Source organism: Chaetodon auriga, chromosome 8 (genome assembly GCF_051107435.1).
Source record: "Chaetodon auriga isolate fChaAug3 chromosome 8, fChaAug3.hap1, whole genome shotgun sequence".
NCBI lineage: Eukaryota > Metazoa > Chordata > Actinopteri > Chaetodontiformes > Chaetodontidae > Chaetodon > Chaetodon auriga.
The window spans coordinates 29,029,032-29,045,074 of NC_135081.1; the positions used below are offsets into that span (position 1 = coordinate 29,029,032).

A 16,043-nucleotide genomic window follows, 5' to 3' on the forward strand; every position below is an offset into this window, starting at 1 on the left:
ACCGTCACGACAATTGAATGTTGATATAAAACGAGCTAAACTGACCTCTGGGGCTGTCAGAGCGAGGCGAAATCCTCATCCCTTCCTCCTCTTCCTCATTGCTTCCTTCCTGGTCAACTGGATCCTGGCTGGCCAATGGGGCGAGGGGGCGGGGCTCCAGCTCCCTGCTGCCACGCCGCCGGCTCACCTGTTGACATCGACACATTAGTTTATTTGAGTTTAGCTTGCTAGCTAAGTCCGCCTTACGCCTATTATATTTTCACTTGGTAGGGTTGTTTTCTTTTGGTTTGGAACCTGTCAAGTTTGGCGTTAGCACGTTCTGTGGCTAACGTGGCTAGCAGCATGTGTTGGAGCCTGCAGGCTGGAGCAGTGTTTCACATTGAGGACAGTCAGAGAAACTGGACGTTCAGCCTCGTTTAAAGAACCAGAGCAGCATGTTGATGTGGAAACTGGTCACGGAGATTTTTGTGTCGTCTCTTGTAGCCTAAGCTAATGTTAGCTCCACGCTTCACGCTGCAGCTCCAGCTCAGCAGGTCTGTGGTTACTGGAAAGCCTCCTCTGCTGGGTCTGCGTGTCTGTTGCTGCTGTATGGAAATGTATTGATGGACGTGTCCCGTGGGATGCTGACTGTTGGACTTATAGAATATACTTTGAGTTTACTGGAAAGTAAATGCTGAGATGTTTAATCTCACCACGTGAATAAATGTGAGAATCAATCACATTACATTTAATAATTAACCTTCATTATGGGGCAGGTGACTCCTCATTTTAATTCTTATTGGAGCTGATAAACACATCTGTTTCTTTCTTTCTGAACATGTGATCCTATGTTCTGAGTGGAGAAACCCTTCAGACTTTTTCATACTAATAGAAAACCGTCACCATAAAAAAACTCAAATCACTCACAGCTTCCACAGACACACTTTGACGCCTTGACTTTAGTAAAACACCTGACCCACCTGTTCTCCTTTGATGACATCGCTGATCTTTCCGTTACTCTTCTTCCTGCTTCCGGGCCCCGCCTCCTCTCTGGTTGGCTCCTCCCCCCTCAGACGCAGCCTTGTCACCTCCTCCTGCAGCAGTTCCACCTGTCGCCGCAGCAACACCGCCTCTCCTCCGGCATCCAGCCCCGTGTCCCGTGACATCGAGCGACTGAGGCGGGGCCCAGGGCCAGAGGGGGCAGGGTCTGTTCCGATTGCTAACTCCAGGATTGAGTCCTGACGAATCACAGCAGCCTGGGGGCGGAGTCAATGTGTTAGAAGGTAGATTTGTCACTTTATGTAATGTAGGACCATCTTCATCATCGTCATATGATGAATGTCATACCTGCATGGCGTGAAGCTGTGTGCTCAGACTGACCAATCGCTGACGAATTTCCTGTGGAGAAGACAGGTGTCAGTGGTTAATAACTGCTCTGACCGGACAGAGTGGGTAAATCTCACTTCCAAATGACATTGCAATGCATTTCATTGTCTGATACAGCAACATGTCTTCTCTGTGAATCCCTTCCTGTGTTCTCTGAGCAGAACCCAAAGATTGTTTAATGTGACAAGCCTAAAAGGTTAAACCCCCAACAAACACCAAGGATGCTGATCCCTGTTTTACTTTACAGTGGCCAGAGGACAACCAGAGGACAACCAGAGGACAAACAGATTACATCTGGAACACAGTTAGATTAGAGCTGGAGCAGATCACAGGGACACAACCTGTTTAGCTGTCAGTTATCTGATTTGCAGCATGTTTTGACCACTTTGATGTTACATCTTGTAGCAGTGCTATTGATTTGCTTTTCAGTGATGTTAGAACGAATAAAGTGATGAAGAACGATCAGATAAAGGAACAGTGAAGTGTCAGTTACCTCGTTCAGAGTTCGTTCCTGCAGCTGGTTACCATTTCTGTCCTGAGAGACAAAAACGAGTCAGAAATGTTCTGGAAACCTAAAAAGACTATTTACATTGTTCAAACTAGTTTGAGTTTCCTCTAATGTGGCCATCACCATCATCAAATCAGGATGAAAATATAACATGCGGTTCCGTCACATATATATTCTTCAACAACAATACATATAACTTCATTCCTTTAATCATATCTGATATGTGACCTGTTAACAAGTTGCCATGGAAACATCACCAAAATTCTACATCATGAATACAGACTACATTATTCTACAATTAGATAGACTTATAGTATGAAATGAGAGATGTTGAAATGAATTTTAAATTCCTGTTGGTTTTCTCTTTCTAATCAATACTTTTCTGTCTGATCTCTCATATTGCTGCTTTTCTGTGGCTGTAAAACTGCTTCTACTTTTAAATATTTCTGATTCCTTTTGGACTGAAGGACATCACCACAGCAGACTCTATACTGAATGTAAACATTTAAAAATTGGTCTTTAGTTTCAGTTTTTTTGCAGATGATCTTTCACTTGTTGTTTGAATGAAGTAAAAACTGCATTTTTAAGTCAAACAGTTATGATCAGAGGTTAAAGGTCAGAAGGTGATTTTACCTTTGAGGAGCTGCTGTTCAGTTCTAAAGAACCATTCGGAGAACCAGGGTCACCATCTGAGAGTGAGACAGAGACAAGAAGGCAGACAGGTCAATCTGCTGCTGTCAGCGCGTCTTCATCTGTCAAACATTAGAGGGCAGTATCGTACACTGCAATTTCATACAAAGTCAATACAAACGTAAACACACAGAGGAAAAAACAGAAAGATCTGGAGCTTCTGCTGAGGTCAAAGGTCAGTCAGTCTGAAGTCAACGCACGCACGCACACGCACACACACACACACACACACACACACACACACACACACAGTTTAGCTGCAACACTAAGTTGATGAACTGAAAGCTATTCTGCAACAATGGTGATGATCAAATAATTATTTTAGTTAACAAAAAAAATTGCAAAAAAAAATCTGGTTGCTCAAATGTGTTGATTTTCTGTTTTATTTCACAGTAAACACAGTATTTGGGGGTTTTGAACTGTTTGTAAAACTTAAAGCTTAAAGAAAAGACTACAGACGGGTAGATTTAGTTTTTCTTTAACTTTCATCAGATTTCAGGTGTCAACAGGTGACTCACTGCTGAGCTCTTGGTTGCCGTTGGTCACAGTGGATTTCTGGATGTTGGCGTCCAGCAGCAGCTCAGTCAGTCTGTCCACTGAAAACACATAAAACATAAAGTGATTCAGTTCGAGTCTGTCGTTTCATTTCACATGAAAACTGCAAATAAAAACTCACCTTCAGTGATGGAGGCGGTGAGGAGCGGCTCAGCCTGAGGAGCGTGAGGAGTGTCGGCTCTGAACAGGTTCCTGCAGGAGGAGGATGTGGTGGTCCTGGGGGAGGAGATGCTGAGCTCCATATCTCCTTCTTCTTCACTTCCTCCTCTTCCTGTTGCCTCCACCAGGTCAGAAAACAAAGTGACTCGCTCCTGCAGGAGCTCCAGCACTTCCCTGTCCTTCTGCTGGATGTCAGCTGGGGAGGAAGAGGAGGAGGAGAAAGGGGAGAGGAAAAATGTTGAATTAGATCTGAAATATGTGGGATTTTATCTTTTTAAGTAAAACTTGACAGGAAAGGAGAGGAAACAGAAACAGAAAGAAGAGGTGAAGAAAGAGAAACAGGAGGTGGCAGAGAGGTGATAGAGAGGTGAAGGAGAAGAAGTAGGAGGTGAAGAAAGTGAAGAAGGAGGAGGTTTAGTAGAAGGTTTAGTAGAGGGAGCAGAAAGTGTTGTACCTCGGAGTCTGCGCAGTAAAGCTTTGTCTTCGGTCTCAATGAGAGGAAACTCGTCTCTGGATGGACAACTACAGACAAAACACACAATACTGTGAAGTCCTGGGGACTAAATACTGTACTTCATACCATGTACTATAATGTACTATATATTGCTAGATTGTACTATGGAGAGCCACATAGTATTACAGACTGTTAAGCAATGCTAATCAGAGTGCTACACAATGCTACAGGGGACTACACACTTCCATATATAACTAATACACAACACTCAACAATACCCACTGTCCCCTCCAGGATTAGAATCTGATTCTGATTCTGACACTGCAGAGTATTACATGGTGTATTGCAACAGAATTGATGTTTAACAACAGTTTATTTCTATTTCTAAGTCTATATCTAAGTCTAAGTCTAATTTAACCAAAAATGCCTTCTAAAGCAGGAGTGTCAAACTCGATCACAAAAGATTTTGCTGGCCACAGAAGCAGCAGCATAGCCCGAATTTGTCTACTGGGGTGACCAGGTTAGATCCAGTGATTATCTTGGGGTCGTAAAAAATAACTGCTTTAAATATATAGAAAATTAAAGAATAATTACTATATTTCTTAAACAAAAGCCAGGTTCCAAATAATGGCCGGGCCATGGTTACCATTACCAGATACAGGCCTGTTATATAATTTGCCAACTAAAAGCATTGTACATGTCCATTGCTTTAATCTAACAAATTCAACAAGATAATCAACATATGTTCAACACAGTGTGTGTTGTCTGTAGTAACATACAAGTCACACAAGACACACAATACAAGCATCATGGTATGGGAAGTGTGCAGGTCACTGCATTATTCACATGTTCCTGCAAATGTTTCACAATAAAAGCCTTGTTAGGAAACAAAGAGATTCTGTTCATTGAAACGGGTTAATTTGCAATGGGTAAAGGAAGCATTCAATTTGTATTAATATATAGCATAATGTAGTGATAAAATTTTTCAGGGGCAAACGGGAGCAAATCAGAGCAGCAGGAGATTTCATACTAAAATATGACCAAATATAATAAATGTATATGGAAATCAGAAATATAAAGCTGTCTATAATATAAGACCATTTTGTGATGGGTAACCATTGCAATGTCTTGTGCAGAGTCAGCCTGTTCTGCTGTTTTGCTGGTGATTATAGTGCAGCACATTGTGGACAATAAGGAAATGGACCAGTAGCTTGTGGTCTAAACTGATCAAAACAAACAACCAGCTTCAACACAAACCAGGACTCCCCTGGTTAGAGGTTAAGATGCAGAAAATGAACTGCAGTGGTCCCGGTTAAAATCCAGCAAGGGACACTTGTTGTATCCCTTCCTCCGTGTTTCCTGTCATCCCTGCAATATCAGAGTCCACTAAAGGCAAAAACTGTCCTCCAAAAAGGTCTAACTCAGACTGCTTGCAGTACTACACACTGTTTCAGGACCAGGGCTAAGTTAAGCATTCCTAATGGTCAGCACTCACTCAGCATCCTCACTGTGTTTGCTTGGATCCATTGGTAGCTCTGTTAAATATCCTTACAGAATGCATTCTTCCAGAACCCTCTGTCACACTCTGAACTGTAGTGGAACTAAATATATGTGTCTAGAGGGTCTCACTGGAGTCATGAAGATCAGATGTTTCACCCTCCAGAGATCAGAAACAGTCACCTGACCAGTAATTCAGAAACATAAATCTCACTAAGACCACAGTTTTGGACAAACTGAACAACTAAAACACCACAGTGCCATCCATACGGAGCACTACACAATACTAAAGAATACTGTGAGGTATTGTTCAGTACAATGCAGTACTGCAGTACTGACCTGAGAGCAGTCTGCTGGATGCGGCTCATCCAGGTCCTGCGGTCGTCCTTGGATGAGGCATACAGCTCATACATCTCTGGAGGGGTGGAGGCACTGATCAGGTACATCCCACGCTCCTGATTAGCTATGTCTCTGACAATCAGGTTATTCAGAGAGACTACTGGAGACTTGTCCTGAGACAGAGAGACAGGTGGAAAGACAGGTATATGGTCAGATAAACAGAGAGACAGATGAGCCAGAAAAGTAGACAGGTAGACAGGTAGACAATATCCAGAAAGTATTTCGCCTTCTTGTAGTGACTGGATGGGGTGGTCATGGGCTTGCACTAGCAACGAATGCCACAGTTTTGCTGTGGGACTTCAATACTTGCATGGAGCAACATAGTGTCAGGAGGTAATTAGGATGAACAACCTATCTGATCTTAACTTGATTGGTGTCTTATTATTGGACTCCTGTTCCAGTCGTTGCATTGACCATGACAAACACCATATTTGAGCATGAGATGGTGTACCTGGTACCTGAACACCTCAGGCCAAAGATCAAGCTTCAGCTTTGTATTTATATCATTAGATCTGCAACTATATGTTTTAAACATTCATGTAAAAAGCAGAGCTGTGAGCTGCTTACTACAGTTAGTTGCCAGAAGACCATCAGTGCCTGCAACCAAAGACCCTGCCAGTGGACAACAGCAGTGAAGGAGACTATCAAGCTGAAGGAGGAGTCCATTCAAGATTGGTTGGCTGAGGGGACTCCTGAAATCGCAGAAAAGAATCAGGAGGCCAAAAGAACTGGAGATGGAGGCACTGGAAAAGGACAAGTTGGCCTCAAAAAGGATCTGACCAACTGTAAGATGATTCAATGGAAGGTGGCTGGGCTTAGTCCACATGGTTTTCAGCAGGGACGAAAGCAACTGACCTGGACTGATGATACTGTCAAATGGTGGAGGGAACACTTTGAGGAACTCCTGAACCCGACTGACATATCCTCCATTGAGGAGGCAGAGCTTGAAGACTTGCAGAAGGTGTGAATATGGGATTGCTGGACTGTCTTGGTTGAGTCATGGAAGTCTGGGACAGTACCTGTGGGCTGTTCCTTTATGTGGAAAGGAGTCAGCCAAGGCAGTTCAGTAACTGATTTGGACACCTCCTGGATCCTGAATGATCGAGGGATTATATATGCCATCAGACCTGGAAACACCTTGACCTCCTTAAGAAGGAACTGAGAGAGGAAGATGTTCCTGCTGATGCCATGACCTAAACTCAAATAAGTGTTTGAAAATGGATGGAAGATGGATGTATGATAGAGAGAACAGGAGGTGGAACATGAGGTGTGAACATGTGAGACTCACCAGTGATGCAAAAGTGAACTTCTGATCTTTCTCCTGAAGGAAAACCAAGATGTCTGACATCAGCAGGACCTGCACATCTGGACACAAACAGTATCTGGTTAGGAGGTGTATGACCCACACACATAACTAGGTGTGACATCACAGCAGGTAAACAGGTGATACAGCATTTGCCTCCTCTACCTTTCATCCTGGAGCCCTGGACCTTCCACAGAAGCGTCCCCTCATGGAGGAGCCTCCTCCTAAGCAGCTCTCCTCCTCTGAACACTCCTCCTCCCCGGACCTCTGCCTGGGCCCGGGGGTCCAGACGGGCTTGAATCTCCTGCAGCCTCCTGGTTCGGTCCAGCTCCAGCACTTCCTTATCCACCGAGCTGATCAGGTCCTTCAAGAGAAGCAGCGCTCGGCTCAGTGCCTGTGCCTCCTCCTCTCTACCTGCATGAGGTCACAGGGACATGGCAACATCAGGGGTCAGGGTCAGATTTCAGGGGTCTGACGTTATTACGGAACAGAGGCTATTGAAGGTCACAGGTCATAGGCTACCTTTGGTGTTGTCAAGGATTCGCTGAATCAGGACAGGATACTTTGTGATTCGCTGTGTCACCAGCAGGATGCACTCCTGGACACCGTGACGACGCAGCAGAGGACCACGACAGACACGCTGCGTATTATGGAATGGAGAAAGACAGAGAGTTTCATCAACACTAAAATAACAGGTCTAAACCAGTTTAAACTTATTTAAACACGTTTACAACCAGTTGAAAACAAGTCTAGACAGGTTTAACCCCTTCAAAATCTGAACCAGTTCAAACCAGGTAAGACCAGGTCCTAAGCCACGCTAAACTAGCTTTAGCTACTTTACAAATCAAAACTAGCCTTAGCTACTTTACAAATCATCTAACCAGGTCTAAACCAATTTAAAATAGATCTTAAAATTTTTAAAGCAGGTGTAATTCCTGGCTAAACCAGGTGAAAACTGTCTATTCTGAGACAAACCCAGGTCTAGATCTGGATGTGCTAGGATAAACCAGGATATAGTTCCAGGCGCCTTCCTGGTTCTGGTCCTTACCCTGATGAACTGCTGCAGTCTTCGGTCTCGAGTTAAAACTTCTTTGTAGAGTTTCACAGCTTTCGGGTGTCGACTGCAGAATTCAGAGTAGAGTTTCTTCATGTCGTCTGCACACTGACCTGAAAACTAGACACACCCACATACAGATACTTACAAAAATCAATGAAGCTGATGAGGAGAAACATTAAATACATTGATTTTGTGCTGTTTTCAGGTCAGTTTATGTCACAAAGGATCAGATCAAGTGATCATATTCTGTTTATTGATGTTTTTTACGAAGCATCAACTTCTTTGAAATTGGGTTTGTATATAAACCTTGAACCTTGAACATGATGATGTCTGTGACTTCACAGCAGAGACGAGGAGGCAAAAGTACCTCACTTAAGTACACATTTTACATACCTGTACTTTCATGAATATTTCTATTTTCTGCCACTTCATATTTCTATTCTACATACATACATACATACATACATACAGTGAGTGTGTGTGTATGTATATATACGTATATATCGCATTATTTGACACTATTGATACTTTAACAACATTTAGCTATGTAGGAGTGTACTAGAGTATTTTGATAATGTGGTATTATTACTTTAAGGATCCACTTATCAAATAGGCTAATGATTTGTCTTTTTGACACAAGGTATTTTATGTATTTTGTTTATGTTTGTATATGTTCGGTGAGTGACAGCCTTCTGTAATGATTAGAAGTGTCCAGAAGGTGAAGGTGTTTCCGTTCGTATACACAGGCTCCTTTAAATTATTTCAATACATATATAGCTGAACTCATTTTCCAATCAATCAGAGGGAAGAGATATTCTCATAACTGGTGGTTATGGTCTTCATAACATCTTTTATTTTGAGCCCCGAAACCCTGATCCTACATGATGGCATCTCTGACCAATAAAACCTCACTCAGCTGACACACAGAGATCACCTGTGCTGCTGTACCTGTCTGAGCAGCAGGTCTCCAATCCTGGGGATGGTGAAGTTGGTGGAGCTGCCCTCCACCAGACCCTCCTTCCTCTTGTTCAGCAGCTCCGACAGGAAGCTGGAGTGCCACTCCAACAGCTGATCCAGACAGGGGAAGATGGTGTGAACAACACCTGCCTCCAGCATCACCTCCTCCAGCATCCCCCGCCGGTACACCCCCTCCATGATCCGCAATGTCCGCACATGGTGGAACTCTGTCTGGATCAACTCTGACAGACAGGCAGACAGAGAGAGATGGGATGAGAGAATGAATGAGAGACACACCACCCTCAGTAAGGTTTATGCCACAGCTGCTCTAAATTAACAGTATTGGTAATTACCAAAATCATTTATTATGCTTCTGTAATGGTTAATACACCAATATGTAGAAGCTCTTTCACAGAAATGACATTTTTAATGCTAAAATATCATTATTATTGTTATCCATGAATTTTCAGATTTAGTGATTTACAAAAAAAACTGAAAAAATAGTAAAGCACATTATTATTTCTTGATTAATATGTCAAATTATAGTTATTTACTGAACAGAAAAAATAGTTTTAGTGGTTGAATGCTATGCTTGATTAATTTCTGACTTCTCCGAGAAGCCCAGTGAGCCGGCTCACATTTGGGTATAAAAAGATGAATTCAGTTTGAAATTCCTCATTCCCATTCAAAATGGTAAAACGTTGAGAGCTCACTGAAAATGAAAGAGTCCGCAAGTCTGTGGGAACAGCTAGAAACTGGAACTCAAGAACAAAAGAGACTGTCAAGAAGTACATAAAAACAATGCCAGCAAGAATGCAAGCTGCTATCAAGGCCAAGGGAGGTCTTACAAAATATTAAGGTTTTTGGTTATTATGTGTGAAAAAGGACTATTTAGTTGTTTCAGTTTGTTATTTCCCAAATAAATAACAATAACATTTTTAGTTTTAAACAAGTTTTTGAAAGATTTCTAAAATATTATGCCTTCTCGTTTTGATGACAGGTGGTCTAATGAATTTGTTAAGCACTGTATATGTCAGTTCACACAGAATAAGAGTGATTCTGGTGTTGTGTCATGTGTACATATTGATATACCGTAGATAACATCTTGTTGCTTTATGAGATCTTTATGAAGCGTCTGCAGGAAGTTTGGTTCCACAACGAGACTCCAGCTGTCGGCCTGAACACAGCTGCCCTCCACCTGCAGCTCCTCCAGCAAGGGGCTCCACCACCACTCACCTACAACAGCACAACACAACATGCAGCCCATATGACTTGTTCTTAATTATTTTCAGATGTAACATCTTTATCATGGTTGTAAATGAACCCTGTCAGCTGGTTTCAGATCAGCTTCATATTTAATGAACCAAGTCAACAGAAATATGAAGGAAATTGTTCTTTAGATCACAGTGACTGGTGTAGAAAACAGTTTGATCTAAAACTGACCATCATCAGTAAGAGACTCCATGGACAGAGTCCTGCTCCTGAAGTTCAAGGACTCAGTGGACTGAGACAGAATCCTCCTGAGACCTACAGAGTCCTCACTCACACTGAGGAGAGAAAGACAGGTGGAGAGAGAGACAGGTGCCGTGTTAATTCTATCAATGAAAAATTTTGTATTGGTCGAGTCCCTTTTATTTCATTTAAATTACAATGACATCATGAATGGAAAAACTACTGACGACGAAAGTTACGGAGAAGTCTGTGCTCATTGGCTATGATCAGGCGGACAACATAAGTTAGATCTCAGTATCCATCTCAAAGTGCTGCTTGTTTTCTTTTTTAACCAATCATTCATCTGCAAGTGGAAGTACAAATTCTGAGGATTTTTTCCTGCTTGGTGCATGTCATGGATGTATTATGGGTGGAAAAAACACAACCAATCTGAAGACACACTATTCGACAGTGTCTGCCACGGTAAGTATTGATTATGGTTCTCGATTGATCTGATAACATGTATCATGTTAATTCTCTTTCAGGGCTACATTTAATGTTAGTATAAGTCAAAGTTTTTTGTGGATTCAGGGCGCGTTAAGGTGCAGCTCTTCCAACTCAAACAGAACCCACCTTTAAAAAGCACCTGAGGTTCAGTGTTAAACTATTTGTTACTGCGTTGGTCGTGAGTTGTGTTGTTCAACTGAGCTGAACTATAATGTTCAGTCATTTACATACAGTCAGTCATTAGAATATTAGAAACACCTCTGTGTTCAATTCATCATGAACTACAAACACATGTTTTCACTGGACAACCATCACTGACAGCTCTAAAGACCAGAACAAGCTCATTCAGCAGAACATGTCACACTCAACAACCAGCCGTGGCCTCTCAGTCTCACCCAGCGATGTTATTGGTGGAGACGCTCTTGGCGAGTGAGAGGCCAGAGCGAACTCGTCTGGACCCGAGCAGAGACTGACGAAGACTGTCTGAGGGATAGATGGCTGAGCTGGGACGCTCCTTCATCATTGGAGCTGAAGACACAGAGAGGAAGAAATAAAACACTTGTGATGAAACGACTGAAGAGGCGAAGGAAAGCTGTAACAAACTCTGATACTTGATGAGGAATCTGATTGATCATAAATCTGATCATCTATTCTAGACCAACGCATACAATTAGAGAGTCTCCACTGAGACAGATTACGAGCAGAATGGAGATAGAGTCCTACATTTCCCACAATGCAGCTGGATGTGTCTTTCGTTGTGACTGACAGGGAGGAAGAGAGATACACCTGTTGACTTACTTTTGGTGCGCAGGGCGACATTCTGCAGAGCTGAACTGTTTCTCGCCATCGCCAGCTTCTGTTGCTGTTAGAGAGAGAGACAGGTAGTGAGACAGGCAGTCAGTCAGTCAGTACAGACAGACAGTTAGTCAGTACAGAGAGACAGGCAGTACAGACAAAACAGTCTGTACTGTCCGTCTCTCTGTCTGTCTGTCTGTACAGTCAGTCAGTACAGACAGACAGACAGACAGACAGACAGACAGACAGTCAGTCAGTCAGTCAGTACAGACAGACAATTAGTCAGTACAGAGAGACAGACAGACAGTCAGGACAGGCAGACAGACAGACAGTCAGTCAGTCAGTACAGACAGACAGTTAGTCAGTACAGAGAGACAGACAGTACAGACAAAACAGTCTGTACTGTCCGTCTCTCTGTCTGTCTGTCTGTACAGTCAGTCAGTACAGACAGACAGGCAGACAGACAGACAGACAGACAGACAGTCAGTCAGTGCAGACAGACAGGTCTTACCCTCTGTTTCATCTTGGCACAGCTGGCCAGAGAGTCCCTGCAGCGGTTGTGGATGGTGACATTACAGGCTGAGAGACAGACAAGTAACTGGTCAGAAACACGTTACTGATACTGTATTGATTAGTTTAATCCTATTATATTGAGACTTCTTGATCAGATACAATCGGGACAATAGTTCTGATCATATCGATAAACTGAGTTATTGGATCCTGATATGAAACATCATATCACATCATGATTGGTTCACTTTGTCCTGTAGAATCAGCAGCTGTATTACCTGACGAGTCACTTCAGAAAACTTGATATGACGTAAATAAAAACAAAATGTAGTAAAATATTCAACCACAAACAGTCCTGCGACAAAAAGTCCTGCAACAAGTCTTGCCACAAGAAAGTTCTGAGAGAAAAAGTCCTGACAAAAAAGCTGATGATGAACTGCTGCTCCTAAAGAGAACAAACACAGACTTTTGCAGTTCTGCTGCTCTGTACTTTATTGAAACCAGACACTGCATGAGACCTACAGGCCCTTCATCCTGACAATGAAAGACAGACCCCCTGCTGGACCCTCTGCAATTTGATTACCAGGCAAACATGTCGGTGGAGGATGCAGTCAACATGAAGCTGAAAAAAAATCCTGCAACACTTCAACCACCCAGGGACATATACAAGTATCCCGTTTGAGGACTTCAGCGTTCAAACCCATCGTCCCAGTAATCCTCCACTCTAAACTCATCCAGCTCACTGTGCTAGCCTCCACCTGTCAGATAGCAAACTCCCTGACAGACAGGAAGCAGCAGGTGAGGCTGGGGAAAAACCATATCCAGCACCTGGACCATTAGCATTGGAGCCCCTCAGGGAAGTGTATGGGATCCACTATCTCCTGGGACCCAAGGTGGACTTCAAACATAGCCTCAATCATCAAGAAGGTGCAACAGAGGATGTACTTCCCGTGTCAACTCAGGAAGTTCAACCTGCCTCAACAGCAGCTGATCCAGTTTTATACGGGAATAATCCAGTCCGGCCTGGCACCAAACAGGACCAGAAGAGACTGTAACAGACTGTAAACCCTGCCCTCCATTCAGGACTGACATACCTCCAGACAGAGGAACAGGCAGGAAGCATCACTGCAGACCCCCCCCCCCACATCCTGGAGACCACCTGTTCCAACTTCTGTCCTCTTGTCGGCGCTACAGATCACTGAAGGCCAAAACCACCAGACACAGAAACAGTTTGTTCCCATCAGCCGTCAGCCTGATGGACAGTTAGCAGTCAGAAAGTGACACCAAAATTTCCACTGATTGGACAGTTATTAGCCAATAATCAACAGTTTCTAACAGGTACATCATCACTCACTGTCAACAGAAATACCTGCACACTGTAAAGGTCATGGCACATATTGATTATTGCCTTTTAATTATTGGCACATATTGTTTCATATTTTAGCACTACTTAATTTATTGTTCAGTCTTTGGTTGTTTTGTCTTTTTTGTCCTTGTTGAGCTCCATGTCCTTTTTCTATGCAAGTACATTGATTACAATGTTTAAACTGAAGTCAAATTCCTTTTACATGCACACATACTTGTCTCTCCTAGTACATGCTGGGATTTAATGGACTATTAGTGGTAAGACATTTTGATGTGAGCACTTGTTTATTCAGGTGCTTTTATTTAACCTCGAACTTGAGGATGAACATTTTGTAAAATGTTGAAGGTCAGTTTAAAGTTTGGATGATTTGATCAACATGTTTCACCACAAACATCTTGAGAAGGAAAGCTGGGCTCAGGTGTTTTACAGTCCTGGCTGATTCTCAACTTGGGTTGCATCTTGCACATAAGAAAAATTTCACAGATGTTCTCTCTAATCTCAAACATGTACACACTACAAGATTAGAAAATAATGGTGCATCACACACTACAGGACATTCTGAAGGTGATCATGCCAGATGGAGCAATACACAACCTCACGTGATCTGTTTCATGTGATTTCATGGCGAAGCAGAAGGAAACCAAATGGAGACTGACGTGGTGCAACAACTTGCTGTAGTAATGCTTTTATCTTGCAAGGCAGCTGGGTTTACAATACCACAAGATCACACAGGCTAAGAATCGATCTTGCCAGGCTTCAAGTTGTGTTTGTGGCTGAGCCACAGTCATTTTGGACCAATCAGCACCCTAGAAGGAACTCCTGGCAGCTCTGGGGAGGGATTGTCGACGACAGCAAGAGAGGCAACATTTCATTTGAAAGCAATAATGGCAGCTCCTGAACAGGTTAGCGTAGCTGCTGCTGTAGCATCAGTTATATCAGGAGAGTATTTCTTCATTTAAAGAAGAGCAAAGAATGGCACCACGGGCTTTTCTCCACGAAACAGATGTTTTCATTCCTCCCAACTGACTTTAGCAACAGTCCTACTACATCATATGGTTCCTTGATCTGATTGGTTATAGTTGTCCTGTGTTAGACAGTGATAGACAAATGGTTTGTCCAATCATCCACCAAGTATTTTTTCAAAGTGTTTTCCAAACAGTTTCCTAGGACGGTTTCCCAGATGGTTCTGAGTAACAAACCATCTGGTGCATCAGATTTGAAATGCTTTGCAGTGAAAAACAAACAAAAACTGACAGATAAAAGATTCGGGATGACAAACGGTTAAAGAGACGTGGTCAACAGGTTGTCTATTCAAAAACTGGAGGTGAACTTTACTCAGTTTTATTATCTGTCAACAGTAGTTTGCTAGCTAACATTAGCCTCAGGTTCTTCGGATGTTTGCTGTTGCTTGGTGACACCGTCAGATGCTCTGGGACTCACTCATTGGCTATCGTGATCCCGCTCAGAAAGAACTGATGTTATCACCTAGATTTTAACTCCTAATTATTAAACATGCTTGAAATTATCAGGTGGCCCCAAGGAATCTGTGAGCGGCAGCCCTCACATTAGATTACAGATTTCATTACAGATAATCTGGGCCGAACCTCATTAATGACCAAAGTCCCAGACCAGAGTTCTCTGACTGTTGGCGAGCGATTGGCCCAAAACTCCTGTAGTCTGAGCCATACTTAAGTTCACAGTCAACCACTACGACAGCGTCACTGACACCTGTAGCCACACCCAGCAGTGATGTCACAGTGTCCAGGAATACACCTGTACACTACTGCAGCCAGGTGAGAAGTTAAACCACCAGAGGTCAGAAAAGGCAGATTTTCAGGGAGATTTTTTTTTTCAGATGCATAGAGTGTAATTTCTGCCACTTGGGGTCTCCCAATCAAAACAAAACAATGATGGGATCTCGTGAAGTAGTGTGGGCTCATGGGAATTCACTGTTGAACACCATTACCATGAAAAACGATGTGATGTGGGCCACGCAGAAATGTTCACGGACAAGATGATGTATTTAAGTTTCCGTCATATTCATAGGCTTTCTTCCTTGCTTTTTGACCAATCATCTGGTGTTTCCTCGACACTGACAGGCAACCAAATGAAACGCACCGTTACCTTCAATGAAATGTAAATCTAAACATCCCAACGATGAGGTTTCTGTCACTGTTTGAAACTGATCATGTGAACCATTTTCCACATGATGGTTCACACTCATTCACTGCTGAGGTCCAGACAGCAGATCACAAGTGAACACACTCAGTCCACATTCCTGCTGCTCAAACCAATCAAGTTCTGTCTAGAACCTCCATTAGAACCCCTGGAACCTCTTCAAGGGCACACAGGAATTCTTCAAGGATTCCCAGAACCTTCTCCAAGATCTCCCATGGTCACACAGACACAGACACACACACACACACACACACACACACACACACAGACACATGTGTCCCCTCGACACAGTTCTCAGGGTGCATCGACAGC

General features: G+C 43.0%; 1 protein-coding gene across 2 annotated transcripts in view; it reads right to left on the minus strand.

Moving 5' to 3' along the window:
• arhgef2b (rho/rac guanine nucleotide exchange factor (GEF) 2b) overlaps positions 1-16,043 on the minus strand; it is a 38,762-nt gene that overhangs the window by 2,946 nt on the left and 19,773 nt on the right. For both annotated transcript variants that reach the window (XM_076738169.1, XM_076738168.1), the window contains 19 exons: positions 12,189-12,256; positions 11,681-11,744; positions 11,278-11,410; positions 10,388-10,491; positions 10,037-10,180; positions 8,936-9,186; positions 7,979-8,104; positions 7,453-7,570; positions 7,096-7,344; positions 6,916-6,992; positions 5,568-5,740; positions 3,732-3,799; positions 3,240-3,473; positions 3,082-3,159; positions 2,507-2,562; positions 1,859-1,900; positions 1,327-1,377; positions 960-1,235; positions 46-187 (listed from right to left, as the gene is read on the minus strand). In XM_076738169.1, coding sequence (XP_076594284.1) covers positions 46-187; positions 960-1,235; positions 1,327-1,377; positions 1,859-1,900; positions 2,507-2,562; positions 3,082-3,159; positions 3,240-3,473; positions 3,732-3,799; positions 5,568-5,740; positions 6,916-6,992; positions 7,096-7,344; positions 7,453-7,570; positions 7,979-8,104; positions 8,936-9,186; positions 10,037-10,180; positions 10,388-10,491; positions 11,278-11,410; positions 11,681-11,744; positions 12,189-12,256 — 2,454 coding nt within the window. The remainder of the gene's footprint in view (positions 1-45; positions 188-959; positions 1,236-1,326; positions 1,378-1,858; positions 1,901-2,506; positions 2,563-3,081; positions 3,160-3,239; positions 3,474-3,731; positions 3,800-5,567; positions 5,741-6,915; positions 6,993-7,095; positions 7,345-7,452; positions 7,571-7,978; positions 8,105-8,935; positions 9,187-10,036; positions 10,181-10,387; positions 10,492-11,277; positions 11,411-11,680; positions 11,745-12,188; positions 12,257-16,043) is intronic.